This window comes from Eptatretus burgeri, chromosome 16 (assembly GCF_056783735.1).
Source record: "Eptatretus burgeri isolate ZD-2024b chromosome 16, Ebu_testis_v1, whole genome shotgun sequence".
Classification (NCBI taxonomy): Eukaryota; Metazoa; Chordata; class Myxini; order Myxiniformes; family Myxinidae; genus Eptatretus; species Eptatretus burgeri.
Genome location: NC_140976.1, coordinates 61,147,745 through 61,169,392, shown reverse-complemented (window position 1 = coordinate 61,169,392; position 21,648 = coordinate 61,147,745). Strand labels below are relative to the sequence as shown.

Sequence of the window (21,648 nt, the reverse complement as noted above, 5' to 3'; positions counted from 1 at the left end):
TCATGCAAGCATTTGGGCCTCACTATCTGCCATGTCATGATCTTTCCTGGGAAAGCCACATTTCCAAGCTGACCTCCAAAGCCAGTCACCGACTGGGCATCCTACATCGTGCAAAGTCCTTCCTTGGCACACCTGAACTCCTGACTACATACAAAGCTTTCATGTGGGGTCATTCCATGTCAAATCATCAAAGAATCTGCCGTCATCTCTCAGATTTTTGTAAAACTTTGGGAACCAATTGGGATCCATGAAAAACGGCAAGAACTCAAATATTTTTGCTTACAGCCTCTTAATTAGTGAGATACAGACTAACGAACTTTGGACTAATTAGCACAATGTCGCGAATTCAAATGGCCATATCTCTAAAAGTATAACACCTAGAGAGCTGGTTTTGGTGTTATTTTAAAGGTATTTTCATGCCCTATGAATTTGTCTGGGCAACATTTTCCTACCTCCAACCACAAAAAAGTTATCACAAAATATAAACTTCAATCGTGAATCACCAAAAAAATGTATCCTTCAAATTTCCTCAAATTCATCCCAGAGGTACCTTGTGATGTCAAGAAGCTTCCACATAAATTTTGTGATGGGCACTCCAATAGTTTCTGAGATATGAGCAATAATGTACATGTACGTATGGCATATAGGTTCGAAAATCAGCATTTGTAATGTATTATACAATCAATAAGTGAGTTCAAGTACACAGTGTTCACTAACCTGACGTCGGCTTTCAATTTCCTCTTCAATGCAGCAACAGCAGCACTTGTTTCTTCCCCTCAGGCCCAGTTGAAAATGAAAGTATATGATACTTCAAAGCAATTGATGGTCGTTCCCTGTGTTCCCTGTCATGGCTAGGTTAGAATGATTGTATAATACATTACAAATGCTGATTTTTGAACCTATATGCCATACGTACATGTACATTATTGCTCATATCTCAGAAACTATTGGAGTGCCCATCACAAAACTTATGTGGAAGCTTCTTGACATCATAAGGTACCTCTGGGATGAATTTGAGAAAATTTGAAGGACACATTTTTTGGGGATTCACGATTGAAGTTTATATTTTGTGATAACTTTTTTGTGGTTGGAGGTAGGAAAATGTTGCCCAGACAAATTCATAGGGCATGAAAATACCTTTAAAATAACACCAAAACCAGCTCTCTCGGTGTTATACTTTTAGAGATATGGCCATTTGAATTCGCGACATCGTGCTAATTAGTCCAAAGTTCGTTAGTCTGTATCTCACTAATTAAGAGGCTGTTAGCAAAAATATTTGAGTTCTTGCCGTTTTTCATGGGTCCCAATTGGTTCCCAAAGTTTTACAAAAATCTGAGAGATGACGGCAGATTCTTTGATGATTTGACATGGAATGACCCTCATGCAGCCTGATGGACGGCTGCTCTTCCCTTTGGAGTGGTGCTGCTGCCTCTCACCTCGCTTCGCTTCAAGCTGTGGAAACCAAGGCATTTCGGATCATTGGTGTCTTCCACGATGAAGCAGACTTTTGGGGTCTCTCACTCTTTCACTACAGGCAGGTCAGTGGTCTTTGTCTTTTACCATCTCCTCCTCGGCCTTGCCCCCTCCCGCCGCCTCCCGCTATGTCTGCGATCTGTCCCCACTATATTTCTGCAGGGAGCTCTAAGTCGGCCAAAACCCCCCTTCTGGTGAAACTGCCAAAAGCAAGAATCACTGCTCACCTTTACTCTTTCATTCCTCCTTTTTTCTCCACCTCTGGAACAATCTCCTACACACTCTTCAGTCCGACTCCTCCCTCCAGGTCTACAAAACAGCAGTTCACCACCATCTCGTATTTCCCCATCCAAAACCTCGATCTTTTCTACCCCCGTTTATCCACCCCAAACCCACCTCCTTCAAATTCCCTACTTTCTTTCCTGAAATTCTCTGTACTGTCCATCTTGTTTACCCCGTGTACCCCATCCCTCCCTCTCCCTTCCACAGATCTAATGTCTTTGTTCCCCACTATTTTGTGCTTCCCTCTCCCGCCACTCTTGTCTCATGCTCCTTTTGTTTTATGTTATGTGTGTTCGCTCTTATACGTACCTCGACAATGTATGCAAAAAAAAAAAACAGACACCCCAGTCACCACGGCCAAAATAGGAAATGCTGAAGTGACTGCTCCTGTTGGACGTTTTCAACAGCAATCCATCCATCCATTGGGACCATACTCTGTGCAGAGCGTCGGTGCTGCCGAAGCAGTTTCCTTGGCTATTGGGCAGAATTCTGGACAGGTCGCCACTCCGACGCAGGATACTCGAATGGCTCAATCATCCCAGCAAGCTGGTACTCATTTTCCTGACAAGATCTCTCCAAAATGACCTGCAAAGAGCAATCGACCATCGAAGTTCAACTCAGACAGTTTCATACAAGCTTTCATGCCAGTGGTATGAGGTCCAGAAGACCACTTGACTACTCTACAATCCTCAAACGTTTTAGTTCATGAAAAGTGTTTGTGCTGTTGATATTTGCTGTTCATTTCCACCATATCCACCTCATCCTTGTCCCTCCTATTACATCCACTAATAGCCATGTTTGTGTTTTTGCCTTGTTGATATTATAACAGCCTGTCTCAAGCGGACAGAATCTGTGCCATGTGACATGAACAACCGACGTCCCCGCCGAATGCTTGATCTCCACCAGAGTAAGACGTTGCCTCGTGAGAAGGTACTTTGTCATATTTAATCGCATCACTTATTCTGTCACTCTTGATTCTGTCACATATTTAATCACACCCCATGCCCACCCCCTCTTATACGTACCTCGACAATGTATGCAAAAAAAAAAAAACAGACACCCCAGTCACCACGGCCAAAATAGGAAATGCTGAAGTGACTGCTCCTGTTGGACGTTTTCAACAGCAATCCATCCATCCATTGGGACCATACTCTGTGCAGAGCGTCGGTGCTGCCGAAGCAGTTTCCTTGGCTATTGGGCAGAATTCTGGACAGGTCGCCACTCCGACGCAGGATACTCGAATGGCTCAATCATCCCAGCAAGCTCAATCCCTCCCCCCACATCTTTCCAAATTTCCAATTTTTCCTTCCTGAAAGTCATCTTTATCTTGTTCCACCCCCTCTCCACATGTATCCCACCCATCATTCATACCCACATACCTTTTTTTGTCCACTTTGTCGAGGCTCATACAAGACCTAACAAAGAACATATAACAAGGGGAGCAGGAGACGAGGAGGCGAGAGAGGGACGCACAACAGTAGGAAACGGACATCCGCAGATCTGTGGAAGAGCGAGGGAAGTGGTGGGGTATATGGGGTAAACAAGATGGACACTACAAGGACTTTCAGTTCGGAAAACAGGGAATTTGAAGAAGGTGGGTTTAGGGTGGGTTAATGGAGGTAGAAAAGATCAAGGTTTTGGATGGGGGAAGATGTGAGATGGTGGTGAACAGCTGTTTTGAAGATCTGGAGGGAAGAATGGGATTGAAGAGAGTGTGGGAGCTTGTTCGACAGGTGGGGAAAAAAGAGGAATGAAAGAGTGAAGGTGAGCAGTGATTCTTGATTTTGGCAGATTCACCAGTAGGGGGTGGCTGGCAGACCTCAAGCACCCTACATAAATATAAGGGGAACAGAGCACAGACAGGATATGGTCTCCCTCAATTTTGACCCTCAGCCCTGCTGTTGGTGTGTTCCCCCCTCTCTTTGTACTGTTCCTTTTGTTCTGTTGCATCCTGATCCATTTTGTGTTCTCGCTGCACCACGAGCCTCAACGTTGTATGTTTAAAAAAAAGACATGTCCCCTTCCCTCTCTTTCACTTGGTCTTTGTCTCATGTCTGACTGTTGCTATAATGCTACACATTTCTCAGTAACACTGGTACAGCAAAGTGGGAAGTTTATTTCCAAATAATGTTTTTTACATTATAAGTTTTTGAAAGCATCCTTCGTGGTTCATTTTCAGTGATGTTTGTGTCTCACATTGTGCTCAATACCCATTCAGGACCAGATATCTGTGCCTTACCAACCGGATTCGAGCAGCAACCCATCCAGCACAACGTCGTCGACGCCGTCATCCCCTGCTCCTCATCTCATCTCAAACCCTTCCAGCACCACGCCACCATCACCTTGCCTTCATCCTTCACCACAGACCATCCGACATGGGAAGCAGCATTTTAATTTTCCAGGTTTGTATGCCTTTGTTAAGTTTGTAATTTCAGATTCTTGTTCCTTGTTCTTGATCAATATGTTGTTGTTCGTAAATATATGAATGGTGTTTCAGTCACACTACCGTATTGCCACACTAATCACAAAACCACTTGAACAAACAATTATTTAATACGAGCTGGGGTGCCCGGCTTTTCTGGGCAACGCCGGGTCCCTCCTCCCACCCCTTGTCATCCCCCCTCCCTCCAGACTCCCACACCACCCCTAACCCCTCTCTCCGGACTTCCACCCCACCCTTCCCTGATCAGTGGAGGTTGGCTTTGGGGCTTCCCTCTCTCTGGGGACATGTACAATGCAACAATGCAACTTATCTCCACAGCTGACATGAATACCCTCTGCCACGACTACTGGGTGGTGCGACACGATACACATTTACATGGAGAATTTTTGTCGACCTTCCCTCCCAAACCATTCAGGCCCAGCTCTCTGTGTGCATCTGTGTGGAGTGTTGTTTGTCGGGGTCTTGTTAAGGGGTGTTGTGTAGTTTATGTTGTGTGTTTTTTATCCGTCTTCGCCCATGCCACCTCCCTTGCAAAGAAAAACAAAACAAAACGCATTTTTCTTTTTTTGGTCTGGTGTTGATGTGGTACAGGCAAGATGGGCCGAATGTCCTCCAACAGCGTATCATTTTCTCGTATCCTTGTATCCTTGTGTAGAACTCCCATGACTACAGATGAAACCATGTAGCCCATGTTCACCATGAGGTCGAAGTTGGTCCATGTGCCAAGTTTGGTGGCAATTGGCCCAGATATGCGTGCGTGCGTACACACACACACACACACACACACACACACACACACACACACACACACACACACACACACACACACACACACACACACACACACACACACACACACGCGCACACGCGCGCACATGCGCGCACACGCACACACACAATGACATTTATGTATTTAATGTTGTGGAATGATTTTTAAATGTCAGGTGACAGGCTTCTGTAGATTTGTACCATTGTCCTCATGAACCCTTCCAAGACCTCTGGAATACCCATTGCTGCGTATACCTCTCTGTAACCACCTCATGTTTGTCTGTGTGGTATACCACCACTCAATGATGACTCCTTACACACCTCTCTTTCATCTAATTATTTAGTTATTTATTTTTTTACTTATTTGTATGCAGCCTGTGGCTGCTGCCTGCTTCATTTTCTGGGGGCATGGCTTTGCAGCTCATGCAATGCCCCCTGTTACCAGTAAGCTGGTACTCATTTTGCCGACCTCAGAAGGATGACAGGCTAAGTAAACCCTCCTGGTGTCAATTCCTTAAAACGACAGAGGCTTGAACTCAAGATCCTAAAATCTTAAACCTTAACTATTAAGCCAACACCAGACCTTTTCATCTAACATGGATCAAATTGTAATCGCCCATCCCAAGTTTGTTTCTCAATTTGCTCCAATTTCAATTGTCACAATGCCACCCAATTGGGTGTTCGCTCGGCAACAACCAGCCATTGCATTGCAGCAAAAGGCCTTCTGCAACTCTGTTGGTTTGACCCAATCTGCAAATTTCCCAAACCGAATTTTTACTTCTGGTACATCCTCCATCTTGAGACTAGTAATGTCTAAGTTCTTTCCAATCTCTCTTTTTCCTCTTCTGCTCCAATTGATGCTTCTGATCACTTTCTTTTCAAGGTCCATGTCTCTGGCTAATGTAAGGGAGCAACTTCAATGATTCATTACATGGTTCTTTGCACAGGTAAATTGGCAGGGACTTCAATCTGCCTTCTCACAAAAGAAATGGACCACCATCTCCACAGAACGTTATGGAGACTCAGAGCATCTGCTCCCTGCGAGAGTAGCCAGTGTGGTTATGCTATTGTCCTTATTCAAAGATGCAATTCAAAACACCTCACTGCACTGGAGAACATGGAGACAGGGATACTGTACTGTACAGAGTGGGGACTTGTAATACCCTCTCCCACCTGGAGGCGGCGCTACACGATACACATTTATATTGAGAACTTGTGTCGTATCCCCCACTCAAAGACCACTGGTTAAGATTTTTAAATGCACTAATTGGGGTCAAGCTGATGCTACGTAGCAAGTCTGGATGTAATTGGGTCAGAACTGTTGGAGTAGCGAGACGAACAAACACATATTGGACCGTGAATTTTGTCAGGATTCCACCTGGGAATACTTTCAGGAAAGTCTACTTTCTCTCACGCACCGGTTTATGCATCCTCTGGAGTCGAGATCCTGGTGCTTCTCATCCTTCAAATTGGCAGGCAGCAGCCTCTTCCCTCTCTGCAGATCTTGACAGACCCAAGAGCTAGTCCAACACTCAGAATATGTTTTTCAACCACGACAAATCCTACACACTCACTCTGTCTCTCCAAAAGGACCATCTGGCAAAACCTCCCATCTACTTCCCAGCCAAACAACTTGAAGAGGTTAAGTCACTCAAACCTGTGGGCCTTACCAAAAGCCATGGACTTTCTTAAGCAGATAATATTTCCAAGATGTCCTCCAAAGCCAGCCGCCGATTGGGTATTCTTCGTCATGTGAGGTCTTTCGTTGACGCACCTGAACTTTTGACAACCTACACGGCCTTCATTCACAACTTGATGGAGTACTGCTCTCCCCTTTGGACTGGTGCCCCTGCCTCACACCTTGCTCTTCTTGACGTCTCACACCTTTCCCTTCCAAAATGAATTTTATCGAATTGTATTTTGATGCCTATTTTGACAATAATATTTATGTTACTACCACTTTAACCCTTTGAACCCTAGCGGCCATTTTACCGGACGCTATTCAAACCTCCATCTAACTGAGCGGCTAGATTTCTCTCCAAGGAGCCCAGGGTGGTTGAGCCGAAAGTCCAAGGAGCTCATGGTTCAAAGGGTTAAACAATCTATGGACAGGTCTCACTTGATTTATATGCATGACCAAGGTAATCAAAAGGGTTGGTTTATTGTGAGGCTTGTGAAGGCCCAGTCACACCTTGACGTTTTAGCCAACGTATGCCGATTTAAAAAAAAATAAATTTCTAAAACGCTGGCACACGTTGAATACGTTATGGATAAGTTTTGATAACATTGAGAGCACGCTGAAAAACACTGCCATACGTCGTTGTACGTTGGCTTTAAACGTTGTACTTTTCGGTTGTCCTCAGATTTTTGCATGCTTGAAATTTCACGACGTATGCCGGCGTATGACTCACACGTTCCGCTACGCTGGCCACAAGTTGTATGCACGGTCTGCGATCGTTGGCAGACGTCAACACATGCTACTTGTAAGTTAATCATAAGTTGAGACACGCGGAGGTAATGTTTAGCGTACCCGAAACTTATTTCTAACCTATGATTAACGTGTTGTTGGCACGTTACGCGATCGTTGCCACACGTCGACAGACATTACTTTTAAGTTACTCATAGGCTGAAAGACGTCGGTATAATGGATAGTCCTTGCGGCAGCGTCCACGGCCACAGCCAGGACACTTATTTGCAGCATTCTTCAAACTTTTCTTCGGCATGACGAGGATGTTCACACTTCGATGTCTAGCTTGGCTATGATTCCAATTGTCCATCGGCAGCGTCTATTTAAAATAGTCGAGTTTGAGTGTTTTAACACGTTCAGAAGAAACGCTTCAAATTTCAAAACCCCAGCGTCAAAAAACAAAGGCGAGTGACAGCAATTTAAATCGTTCATTGTAAACAATGAAAATAGTTGAGTGGTACCGTTTAAAAGTCGTTGAGTGTAAAAAAAATCCAATTGTTGAGCGCAAGCGTCTACTTTCAATAGTGGAATTTGAGCGATTTAGCACGTTCAATAGAAACGATTAAAATTTCCGAGCGCCAGCGTCAAAAAACAAAGGCGAGTGACAGTAATTTAAATCGTTCATTGTAAACAATGAAAATAGCTGAGTGGTACCGTTTAAAAGTCGTTGAGTGTAAAAAAAATCCAATTGTTGAGCGCAAGCGTCTACTTTCAATAGTGGAGATGCAGCCATTTAAATCGTTGAGTGGCAGCCTATGCATAGCAAACCCCACGTCACCGGCAAAGATAAACTGCCGCACTATATGGATAAGTTAGGCTATCGTTGGGCATAGTTTGTGAACGCCGGTTACACGATAATTATTCGTTGGTATACCGTATCTATAACTTATCGAAGCGCTCTATGCACATTATTAGTTCATTGTGAATTTGTCCAACCCGTTATGAATAGACCTAAATCGTAAAAACAAGCCATAGCTCATTGTTGAAAAAGCCCCATAAAAAATTAGCCGCGAAGAACTTCGAACAATGGTGCAAAGATGTCTCCTACCCATGGACACGCGGACGCAAGGAGGATCCATCATAACCCACACCCTCCCCCTCACACTCACCTACTACTGCCAACATGAACAAACTAATACTGATACTGATACTGATACTGTTACTGCTGACATGGACATCGACTCAAAAAGTACTCGAATACACTGTTGGGTTCCCCTTTTATGAACACCATTTTTATGTACCAATTCCCAAAACCGCTGGGAACACGTCTTTATATGGCAGTTGTAAGTTAGAAACACGTTCATTTCTTTTTTTTGTCGACCGGAAGACGTCATTGGAATACGTCTACATACGTCAATGTGTGTTGGGAATACGTAAAGAATTGGTTCAAAGCACGTCAAACATAAGTTAGAAATAAGTTTTGCGTAAAAAAGACATTACCGCGACGTGTTTCGACTTTATTATGAGTAGCTTATAAGTAGACTTTGTGGACGTGTGTAAGTGTCCGCATATCGTGTGTACAACTTATCCCCATCGCATGCGGAACGTGTATTATACGCCAAGTACGTCGTAAAATTTTGAACATGTTTAAAATTTCTTGACGTACTCTACTTACTACGACATATGATAGCGTACTTTAGCGTTGTACTCACGTATACCAAACTTACTCATACCGTATTTGACGTGCCCCAACGTTTTAGACACATTTTTCTTAGGTCGGCATACGCTGGCAAGATCGCCAAGGTGTGACTGCGATGTTGACACTTCCATTTCTACGGCAGTTATGATTCGAATCGTTGTGCATCAGCCTTTTAATAGGCTACGTCACGACATCGTCGGCGATGCGTGCAACGCGCTATGCCTAAGTTAGACTATCGTTGGGCATAGGTTGTGTAGGCCGACAACAGGTTCAGCATTCGTTGGTATAAGTTATCTATAACACAACGAAACGTTCTGTGTCCGTTACTAATGCGTTATACATAAGACCAAGTCACTATGAATACGTCTCAATCTTTAAAAAAAAACATCAAAAGTTCAACGTAAGCCAGCGTTTTACATACATTTTAATATGTTGCCACCGCTGGCTAAAACGTCAAGGTGTGACTGGGCCTTAAAGGATGATTTTTCACAAACAGTAACACCTTAACTGACTTCCTGCTCAATATGAAGATTATCATAGGTAGTTCTTAATGATATCCTTACCCTAAATGGTGCACTATAGCCTGGTGTTGGCTTGGTGGTTAGGGTGGCGGCTTGGGATCATAGGGTCCTGAGTTCAAGCCCTGTTGGCCACTGAATTAATACACCAGGGGGTTGACTCAGCCTGTCATCCTTCCGAGGGCGGCAAATTGAGTACCAGCTTGCTGGGATAATTGAGCCATTCGAGTATCCTGCATCGGAGTGGCGACCCGTCCAGGATTGTGCCCAATAGCCCAGGAAACTGCTTCGGCAGCACCGACACTCTGTTCAAAGAATGGTTCCAATTATCATTATATTATTAAATGGTGCAGTGTGTGTGTGTGTGTGTGTGTGTGTGTGTGTGTGTGTGTGTGTGTGTGTGTGTGTGTGTGTGTGTGTGTATGTGTGTGTATGTATGTATGTATGTATGTGTGTGTGTGTATGTATGTATGTATGTATATGTATATATATATATATATATATATATATATATATATATATATATATATATATATATATATATATATACATATATACAGTGGGGAGAACAAGTATTTGATACACTGCCGATTTTGCAGGTTTTCCCACTTACAAAGCACGTAGAGGTCTGTAATTTTTATCATAGGTACACTTCAACTGTGAAAGATAGAATGTAAAACAAAAATCCTGAAAATCACATTGTATGATTTTTAAATAATTAATTTGCATTTTATTGCATGAAATATGTATTTGATACATCAGAAAAACAGAACTTAATATTTGGTACAGAAACCTTTGTTTGCAATTACCGAGATCAGACGTTTCCTGTAGTTCTTAACCAGGTTTGCACAGACTGCAGCAGGGATTTTGGCCCACTCCTCCATACAGATCTTCTCCAGATGCTTCAGGTTTCGGGGCTGTCGCTGGGCAACACAGACTTTCAGCTCCCTCCAAAGATTTTCTATTGGGTTCAGGTCTGGAGACTGGCAAGGCCACTCCAGGACCATGAGATGCTTCTTACGGAGCCACTCCTAAGTTGCCCGAGCTGTGTGTTTTGGGTCGTTGTCATGCTGGAAGACCCAGCCACACCCCATCTTCAATGCCCTTGTTGAGTGAAGGAGGTTGTTGGCCAAGATCTCGCGATACATGGCCCCATCCATCCTCCCCTCAATACGGTGCAGTCGTCCTGTCCCCTTTGCAGAAAAGCATCCCCAAAGAATGATGTTTCCACCTCCATGCTTCACGGTTGGGATGGTGTTCTTGGGGTTGTACTCATCCTTCTTCTTCCTCCAAACACGGCGAGTGGAGTTTAAACCAAAAAGCTCTATGTTGGTCTCATCAGACCACATGATCTTCTCCCATTCCTCCTCTGGATAATCCAGATGGTCATTGTCAAACTTCAGACAGGCCTGGACATGCGCTGGCTTGAGCAGAGGGACCTTGTGTGCGCTGCAGGATTTTAATCCATGACAGCGAAGTGTGTTACTTATGGTTTTCTTTGATACTGGGGTCCCAGCTCTCTTCAGGTCATTGAACAGGTCCTGCCGTGTAGTTATGGGCTGATCCCTCACCTCTCATGAACATTGAGGCTCCACGAGGTGAGATCTTGCATGGAGCCCCAGACCGAGGGAGATTGACTGTTATCTTGAACTTCTTCCATTTTCTAATAATTGCGCCAACAGTTGTTGCCTTCTCACCAAGCTGCTTGCCTATTGTCCTGTAGCCCATCCCAGCCTTGTGCAAGTCTACAATTTTGTCCCTGATGTCCTTAGACAGCTCTCTGGTCTTGCCCATTTTGGTGAGGTTGGAGTCTGATTGATTGAGTGTGGACAGCTGTCTTTTATGCAGATAATGAGTTCAAACAGGTGCAGTTAATACAGGTAATGAGTGGAGAATGGGAGGGCTTCTTAAAGACAAAACTAACAGGTCTGTGAGAGCTGGAATTCGTACTGGTTGGAAGGTCATCAAATACTTATTTCATGAAATAAAATGCAAATTAATTATTTAAAAATCATACAATGTGATTTTCAGGATTTTTATTGTAGATTCCGTCTTTCATAGTTGAAGTGTACCTATGATAAAAATTACAGACCTCGACGTGCTTTGAAAGTGGGAAAACCTGCAAAATCGGCAGTGTATCAAATACTTGTTCTCCCCACTGTATATATATATATATATATATATATATATATATATATATATATATATATTTATATATATATATATATATATATATGTATGTATATGTATATGTATATGTATTTATATATATGTATATGTATATGTATATGTATATGTATATATATGTATATATATATATGTATATATATATGTATATATATATATACACATAGCCTGGTGTTGGCACAGTGGTTCAGGCAGCGGCTTGGGATCCAAAATGTCCTGAGTTCAAGCCCCGTTGGGCCACTGAATTAATACACCAGGGGGTTGACTCAGCCTGTCATCCTTCCAAGGTCGGCGAAATTCGTACCAGTACACTGGGCCGGTGTATACCCCGGTTAAAATAGGTGTACCATATCCCTGTGTCGTAAGAGGCAACCAGGGTTGCGTCAGGAAGGGCATCTGGCATAAAACATGTGCCAAATCACTATGCGGATCATACGGATGATCCGCTGTGGCGACCCCGAACGGGAGCAGCCGAAAGAAGAAGAAGAAGATATATATATATATATATATATATATATATATATATATATATATATATATATATATATATATATATATATATATATATATATATATATATATATATATATATATATATATATATATATATATATTCAGCCAAAGGTGCACATTGACTCTCTGACACGACGCTGACGTCATGTGAATGAATTGTACCTTGACATATGAATAAGTATATTTATATATTGCTTGATGTATATCCTCTTCCTCCTTTTCCTCCTACTTTCCTCACCTGCTCACTCATCCAGCCACACACTGCTACCAACATAAACAGCAATTCATTTTTCCAGGTGAGTGCTTTCAAACCACAAATTTTATCAAAGGGGTAAAAAAGGCAAGTTTCTTTAACAGGCAACATGCTACTAGGGGTAGCCTGACAATGTCAAACTTCTTTATATTAGTGGATTTCCAATCAATATGCCTCAAAATAGGTCAATATCAACAAAATGCAGATCCACAAAAAGAAAATATAATCAATGGGGGAGGTGTGTTGGTTGTGTGTGGCATCACAAGATGTTGCAAAGTGTTCTTTTTTGCATCGTGAATACTGGTATCTGACTTCACTGCACTGTTGCTCAGTTTATGATTATTTTTGTTTTTATAAGAAACAAAATCAGTCACTTGTATGCATCATTTTCACCAGGAGCCGATGTACACACCGCTAGCAGACGTAGCAAGTTTTTGTTTTTCTGCTTCTCTTGCATAAAACTAAATACCATAGAGAACAAGAACGGCACTCGTAGAGCGCTCTCCCTCTCCCCCTCTCGCTCCCTTTTGACTCGTATATAATCGGACCAATAACTTTCGTGAAAACCCTTCCTCTTCAACTGACTTGTAATTACTGGTCAGTTCTATGACATAAGACAATATATATTGTCCATTCACCCGAGATTGTTCAGTTTTTGGAAGTAATCATAAATTTCCCGAACTCTTGCGATTTTTCTGACAAGACGAGACAACTCTTGTCACAGACCCCAATTGCTCTTGAGACAACTCTTGCGACAAGATTTTGGAGGCCTGGGACTTTCTGCCTGTTTCATTCGATCTCGCCTGGTTCCGTCTGCTCGTTACGGGTGTCGAACCTCAGTGGAGTTTAGTTTCTTTGTATTGATAAGTGTTGCAATTTTTAACCCCACCCACACGAAGCGAAAAGTGGGGTGAAGGTTCACTTTGTCTATCTGTCTTTGTATAAACATAAGTTTATGAAAAAGGAATAACTTTATTTCAATTGAATGCTGTAATTCGAACAGGAATAGGAACATGAATAGGGAAAACGAACCTGAAGTTTAACAGTACTTTGGCTCCGAATTTGTCCCGATTGCACGTGCGAAGAGAGGAGTGAGATATTTTTTTGATTTTTTTTTTTTACCCTGTCTGCCTGTCTGGCAGTTAAACAAAATTGAAAATCATTCCAAACAGGAAACATTGTTTTTTAAGGACGTCACAAAGGACACAAACAATAGGCACGAAGAACTAATGTAATGTGTTAAATAAGGTGGTGTGTTGCATAAGAATGCTGCATTAATAGCAGTAAACTTCCAAAAAATTTTTTTTTTCTACGACCTTTAAAATATTTCTTTATTTCAATTGAATTATCCACTTGAACACACTGTAGACTACAAATCACTTTTCTGACACTTTCAAAAACCTTCCGATTAGCATGATTTGGACAAAACAGCATTTTACATCACCGTGACCTGACCAATCAAATGAATTTTTTCCGCTCGCAGACCCTGCCCATTTCCTTGTCTCTCAAAACTGCCTGAGGTGCAGTATTCTGTGAACTCTCTAATTTGTCATTGTCTTCATATGCAGAATTTCTGAATGTTTATCTTGTGTCTACATACATTTAAAAAAAAAATTTTTACGAAGTGTGTGTTCAACTTTTCCATCCTTCCCATGTAAACTGTTCTGGCTCAATTGGTAATCCCTGGAGGGGAATTAAATTGGGATAACTGTAACACTGATAACGAGCGTGTTCAGACATGCTCGTTGAAATGGAGAGCATCCACGACCACTTGGGTGTTCCATGCCAAATTTAGCCATAAACTGCCCATCGTTGAAGCAGATCACCTCTGCATGCTCAGTCTTCCAATCTTCCACTCAATATCACTTGCAGTCTTGGCTGGGAGTGTGTGTGTGTGTGTGTGTGTGTGTGTGTGTGTGTGTGTGTGTGTGTGTGTGTGTGTGTGTGTGTGTGTGTGTGTGTGTGTGTGTGTGTGTGTGTGTGTGTGTCAGTCAGTCAGTCAGTCACTCAATTGGTTAACAGCACATATCATTCACTGCCTCTGCCTCAAGAAGAGATATCAGTCAGAGCAGAGATCAGGCTTTTAAGATCAAAATGCACCTCCCTGCCAGAGGAGAGGAGTGACATAAACGTAGACATATGTTTGTCTTCTTGAGTAATCAGTACACTATTGACTACTCTCCCCCACCCCACCTCACCCCATCAGCCTATCAAAGATTCTCAACTGACACTTTATTATCAACATCAGTAATCATTCTTTAGTGGTTGTGGTGAGACCAATTTTTGCCCCATCACGGCTAGTGTGGCAGGAATTTCAATGAGCACATGTCACCTTCTCGTGCTCCTTTCCACATCATAAATCACATAAATCACCCACATAATCCATATCCATAATTCACATGGTCAACCATAAATCTCCACAACGTAATTACAGTATGGATAGCCAGCTTTGACCCATCCACAGGACGGCATACTTAGCAATGCAGCTCCCATGAGCCAGCACTGCATCACAACAGCAGTATTAATTGCTTGATTCCATCGGTGATAAAAACCCACCTCAATGATGACTGATCTTCCTGCCACTGATGAGCAATTTTTTCATTGCATTGATGTGATGCTCATCGAGGAGTTTGGACCTTTATTACAGCAAGGACAAAAACACCAGGATGCATAGTTGTACTTAGGAGGAGTGACAAGGATAGTGGACTTGTCAAATCAACTTAGCTCTGTTTACTGGATTTAATCTTCAGATCCCAGCATTTTTAGCCGTATTCTCAAATGAGTGTTCCAAACGGGTAAACAAAAACGAAAAACTTATTCCAAGTCCAGATTTTTTAATGCATAAGCATTGATTTCACACATGTGATAAACAGTTGTATTCAGCCCATTATTACCCCATGCATGCAAAGCGAAAAGCAGAGTTAAGCAAATGTTCACTCCTGTCCATCCGTCCATCAACAAACATCGGTTTATGATCGAGGAACAACTTATTTTCTATTGAATGTTATATTTTGAGCGTGAATCGGAAAACTAATCTACCATTTAGCACATCCACAGAGAGGAGTGAGATAATTATTTTACTCTGCCTGTCTGGCAGTCAAACATAATGGAAAATCATTCCAAACAGGAAACGTACTGTTTTTAAGGACGTCACAAAGGACACAAACAACAGGCACGAAGAACTAATGTGACGTGTTCGATAAAGTAGTGTAATAGACACTGCCTCAACGGAGGTAAACTTCTGAAATGATTTTTTTTATGACATTTTACAATCTTTATTTTATTTCAATTTAATTATTTTGTGTACCTGAACACTGCATCGAAACAAATCGCCTTCCCACCACTTCCAAGTACCTTTTTTTTTTTTTTTTTTTTTATTTTTATTTTTTTTTTTTTTTGTATACCTTGGTCGAGGCTCGTATGAGAGCTAACACACAACTCACAGCAAGGAGGCATGAGACAAGAGGGGTGGGAGTGGAAGGGACAAAACATTGGGGAACAGACACAGGTGAACTGTGGAAGGGAGAGGGATGGGGATGGGACGGGGAACATGGCGAGGAGAAGATGGACATTACAGGGGACTTTCAGGAAGGAAAGCAGGAGAATTGAAGGAAGTGGGCTTGGGTGGATTATCGGGGGTAGAAAAGATCGAGGATTTGGAGGGGGGAAGATAAGAGGTGGGGGTGAACAGCTGTTTTGAAAGCCTGGAGAGAAGAATGGGAAAGAATAGAGTGAGGAAGTTTATTCCAAAGGCGGGAAAAAAGAGGAATGAAAGAGTGAAGATGAGCAGTGATTCGTGATTTTGGTAGTTTTACCAGAAGGGGGTTGTTGGCGCTCCTTGAGCGCCCTGTGGAAATGTGGTTGGGACAAATCGCAGAGAGAGCAGGGGGGCAAGGCTGGAGAGGAGTCGGTAGAAGACAGAAAGACCACCGACCAACCTGCGGTGATTGAGTGAGAGGCCCAAAGACTCAGCTTCATTGCGGGAGATGCCAATGATCTTAAAAGCCCTGGTTTCGACAGCGTGAAGTCGAGAAAGGTGGGAGGCAGGAGCACCAGCCCAGAGGGGAGAGCAGTACTCCATCAGGCTACGGAGAAAAGCTTTGTAAGTAGTCAGGAGCTCAAGAGGGCCGAGGAAGGACTTTGCACGACGGAGGATTCCCAGTCGGCGACTGGCTTTTGAGGCGAGGTTGGAAATGTGACTTTCCCAGGAAAGGTCATGGCAGATAGTGAGACCCAGAAGCTTGAAAGAAAAGACTTCTTCCAGAGGATTGTTGAGAAAGTGGATGGGGGGGTTTTGTAAACGGTCCTTTCGAAGAGACATAGTGAGAGTGTGAGATTTGTGTGGATTGAAAGACATGTTCCACGTGTTGGACCAGTTTGTGATTTTATCCAGAATCACAAACTATACCTCCAGTTTAGCAGTACTTGGACATGTTAAATAATGTGGTGTGCAAGGGTAGTGTATAAGATGCTGCTTCAACGGCTATAAGCCTCTAGATTTTGGTTTTTTCCGACCTTTAAAATCATTTTATTTCAATTGTATTGTATACTGAACACTACATGGGTATCATGTACGATGAACTCTCCAGTGTTCATACTGTAACTATTTTCTCTGCAGATGTCACTCCTGAGATCCACAAGCAGCCACCTCAAGTGATTCTGCATCCTGTAATTTCAGAATCATCAGAGTAAGGAAATGGGAAATTCTGAAAAAATGTTTCAAAGGCTTATGACTCGTCCTGTGATGATAACTCATGTTAGGAGCATATTGATGATTGCCTAATAAAGGTGAAGATAGAAATACTTAGAGAAGCTAATTTGCCCGCCATTACTTGCATGCTTTATCTAACGGATTATTCCATCTCCATGTCTGTGTACCCATTAGCATTAATGCAGTCGAGGAGAACAAGATACTGCCACAGTCACCCAGGAATCTCACTCTCCCAACACTTGAGGTGGATGTTTTCTCCAACATGCCTGTTTAAAAATTGTTTGTTTTGTCTAAAATTGTTCAAATTTTGAACTTGTGATAAAAATTGTATTTGCAGTTCTCATAGATTTTTCACTGATTTTGATTTCAATACAACAAAATGAGTCTTCATGAATAAGGTTTTCACCTCTCCCTCTTAACTCCAGTCTCTTGAGCTCTTTGTGCCTGCTTACTCTTTCCATGCGCTTCCTGTCTCGGTTTGGCACGTGAGCATCGAGATCAACATATGAGTGTTTGCTCATATTGTCCAGTTATTCTGCTGACAAACAAATAGCCAGAATTGCCAAGTTAGCACATCGGCCATTGACCGTTGCATGAGTAAATTTTATAGTCCTGTACTAAATTTCATTTTGTATTTTTCCGTGTTAGCTCAAAGTGTAACTCATTTGAGACATTTGCAATATAAAACTCTGCCAAATTTGGTGATTCCAGCTGCCCCCGTTGTCCAGTTATTCTGCCAACAAACAGACAAACCCACAGATGGGATCATTGTGTAGTCAAGATATGCAAACATTAATTTTGATGAAAAGGACCACTCGGTGAACATGGCATGAATCGTTAAAAAATGGCCACACACCTATCCTAAAGATTTATTCGCTTGTGGCGTTAAGGCATTACCACACAGAGAGTATTAGATAAATGCTTCCACATTGGAAAGGAATACCTTGGAAAATAAAAAAAGTGTCCCCTCACCTGACCTTCAAATTTTCTGGACCAAAAAGTTAAGGGTAGCCTTGAATGAATCTCATATACTACCTTACAGGGGTCGTTGGCATGGTCAGGTGGCCATCCGTATCATCGAGCAAGCAATTTTGGATGTGTGAAGCAGTAACAATGCACATTAAAAGTAATTATTGAGAAAATGTGACCAAACAATAGATGCTGCTGCTTTTGAATTAGATTGAGATGAGTCCTGAGCCTGAGGCTCCTGAAGATGACGAAGATGACCTGGAGGACCTTCCTGATGCACTTCAACTGCGCAATCTGCCTCGAAAGCAAAGTCAAACAACCATATTCCTTCAGGAGTGGGACATTCCCTACGAGCAGCTGACTGTCGATGAGCTCATCGGGCACGGTCGCTTTGGAAAGGTATCAGCTTGCTTGTATCCTAACTTGACCCAACGTCTTCCTGCTCGTCATAAATTGAATGCCCTTTTTTTTTGATGGACATTTTTCACTTCTTCTCCATTCTTAATATCATGTTCATTAATTGGGTCTTGCTTTTCTCTTGATGAAAAATCTTTGCTTTTTCTTTGTTATCTTTTTTTTAACGTTTTTGTTGTTTGACTTTTTCACTCTCCTTCATCTTTGCATTATGAAACTCCTGTTTTCTTCCCATGTCAACAGGATCGTAACTTACTTTTTTGCCCTTCCTCTCCACTGAAGGCCCAGTCACACGTTGACGTTTTAGCCAGCAATGGCAACGTCTTAAAATGTATGTAAAACGCTGGCTTACATTGAACTTTTGATGTTTTTTTTTTTTTTAAAGATTCGGACGTATTCGTAACGAGTTGGTCGTATGCATAACTTACTAGTGACGGACACAGAACGTTTTGTTGTGTTATAGCTAACTTATACCAACGAATGCTGAGCTTGTTGTCGGCCTTCCCAACCTATGCCCAACGATAGTCTAACTTATGCATAGCGCGCTGCACGCATCGTCGACGATGACGTGACGTAGCCTATTAAAAGGCTGCCGCACAACGATTCAAATCATAACCGCCGCAGAAATGGAAGTGTCAACATCGCAGTCACACCTTGGCGATCTTGCCAGCGTATGCCGACCTCTGAAAAATGCGTCTAAAACGCTGGCGCACGTCGAATACGGTATGGGTAAGTTTGGTATGCGTGAATAAAACGCTAAAGTACGCTATCATACGTCGTATTAAGTGGAGTACGTCTTGTAATGATAAACGTGTTAAACATTTTACGACGTACTTGCCGTATGACGCACGTTCCGCATGCGATGGGAATACGTTGTACGCACGATATGCGAACGTTGACACACGTCGACAAAAGTTACTTGTAAGGTGCTCATAAGTCGAAACACTCAAGGTAATGGTTAGCGTCAGTGTTCCAGACTCCCTGTTTTTTTAATTGTTTTGTTTTTTTTCCTTCGGTATGACGGTGATGTCGACACTTCGATTTCTAGTGCGGTTATGATTTAAATCGTTGAGCGGCAGCCTTTTAATTATATTATATTATAACCACACTTGAAATCGAAGTGTCAACATCACCGTCATACTGAAGAAGAAGAAAAAAAAAACCCTAAGGAGTCTGGAACACTGACGCTAACCATTACCTTGACGTGTTTCGACTTATGAGTACCTTACAAGTAACGTGTGTCGACGTGTGTCAATGATCGCGTAACGTGCCTACAAACACGTTACTCATAGGTTAGAAATAAGTTTCGGGTACGCTAAACATTACCTCGACGTGTTTCGACTTATGAGTAACTTACAAGTAACGTGTGTCGACGTGTGTCAACGATTGCGTAACGTGGCTACAACTTATGGCCAGCGTTATGCGGAACGTGCGAGTCATACGCTGGCATAAGTCTTAAAATTTCAAGCATGGAAAATTTGAGGACAACCGAAAAGTACAACGTTTAAAGCCAGTGTACTACGACGTATGGCAGTGTTTTTCAGCGTGCTCTCAATGTTATCAAAACTTACCCATAATGTATTCGACGTGTACCAGCGTTTTACACAAATTTTCCAAAAATCGGCATAAGCTGGCTAAAACGTCAAGGTGTGACTGGGCCTTAAGTGAGGGGAATTTCCCTTAAAGGTAATATCATTTGTGATGGGAATTTTACTTGAAGGCAACAACAAATTGCATGTGTGTGGAAGGTTTACAGGGGTCGTTGGCATGGTCAGGTGGCCATCCGTATCATCGAGATTGAACGTGATGATGAGGCCTTTGTGAAGCTCTTCAAGCGCGAAGTGATGGGCTATCGACAGACTCGCCATGAGAATGTCGTGCTTTTCATGGGTGCCTGCATGAACCCACCTCACCTGGCCATCATCACCAGGTAGGAGGTTTATTCGCCATCCTGTATATAACATTTCATGCATGGGGTCTGAACAGTCGGCCAATGATATCCAAATGTACTGCCAAGCTCAGAGCTCAGAGCTCAGAGCTCAGAGTAGTGGTTTGAGACTGCTAACTGCTTACAATACAATGGATAAAACTAGAATGACACTCGTTGGGGCACATACCTCCGCCAGGCTGAGTAGTTTACGTTTTGTTATCCAACTGATAGGCCGAATCTACATCTTGGTTGCAAAACCAAAATCTAATCGGCTTGTTTTTGTCACCTACCAAACTCATCCACCAAATTTCATTCGAATTTATTGATAAATTTGTGAGATATCGTGCTATATATAGTTTCTGGCCCCATCTCTCAATGGTGAACAATCACTTTTAACATTCTACTGTCCTGTGCACAGTTGCTCAAAGCATCGTTAAATTTAATGATCGATTAAGTTTAATCAATCATTAAATTCCTTAACGATAGATTAGCAAATGACAGGATTTAACAGTGTTGCTCAAAGGTTAAGAGGGATTTAATCGATCGTTAAAGTTAACAATAGATTTCATGCTGTTGCTCAAAGCTATTGTTAATTTAACGATGGGTTTAATCGATCGTTAGGCCAATGATAGGTTTAACGATGCTTTGAGCAACCGGGCCCAGATCTGGATGTTCACCAAAATCTAATAAATTCGTCCATGTCACACATTCAATCCGTCCACAAAGTTTTGCCGAATCCATTAATCCACAACTTTTTGAGATATCCTGCTCACAGACAAACGGGTGAAATCATAACTCCCGTCCACCTTCGGTGGCGGAGGTAAAAGTAGAGAAGACATGAAACTGCTTCTGTTGAGAAATTTTTACATATGCTTTTAAGATGTTAAATACCTCATTGAATGTTACATGGATGTGGATTTGTGTCATTTTGCCCTCAACACCAATATATCATGCCTGTTATTGTTAAAAGGTGTGCATGCATGCTTAGACAAGCCCAGTTGGCTTCCGTTGCATTTAAAATTTGGCGCAGCGATAACTCAAAAGGTCGGTGCTGTCCAATATCCAAGAGAAATGGCAGCAC

General features: G+C 42.3%; 1 protein-coding gene across 2 annotated transcripts in view; it reads left to right on the top strand.

Moving 5' to 3' along the window:
- Positions 1 to 21,648, top strand: part of KSR2 (kinase suppressor of ras 2) — a 201,073-nt gene that overhangs the window by 141,782 nt on the left and 37,643 nt on the right. The window contains exons 10-16 of one of the 2 annotated variants that reach the window (XM_085860305.1): positions 2,585 to 2,685; positions 3,974 to 4,157; positions 12,545 to 12,586; positions 17,162 to 17,231; positions 17,429 to 17,498; positions 18,434 to 18,622; positions 20,386 to 20,567. In XM_085860305.1, the coding sequence (XP_085716431.1) occupies positions 2,585 to 2,685; positions 3,974 to 4,157; positions 12,545 to 12,586; positions 17,162 to 17,231; positions 17,429 to 17,498; positions 18,434 to 18,622; positions 20,386 to 20,567 (838 nt within the window). The remainder of the gene's footprint in view (positions 1 to 2,584; positions 2,686 to 3,973; positions 4,158 to 12,544; positions 12,587 to 17,161; positions 17,232 to 17,428; positions 17,499 to 18,433; positions 18,623 to 20,385; positions 20,568 to 21,648) is intronic. The other variant, XM_085860306.1, reaches the window with a different exon arrangement.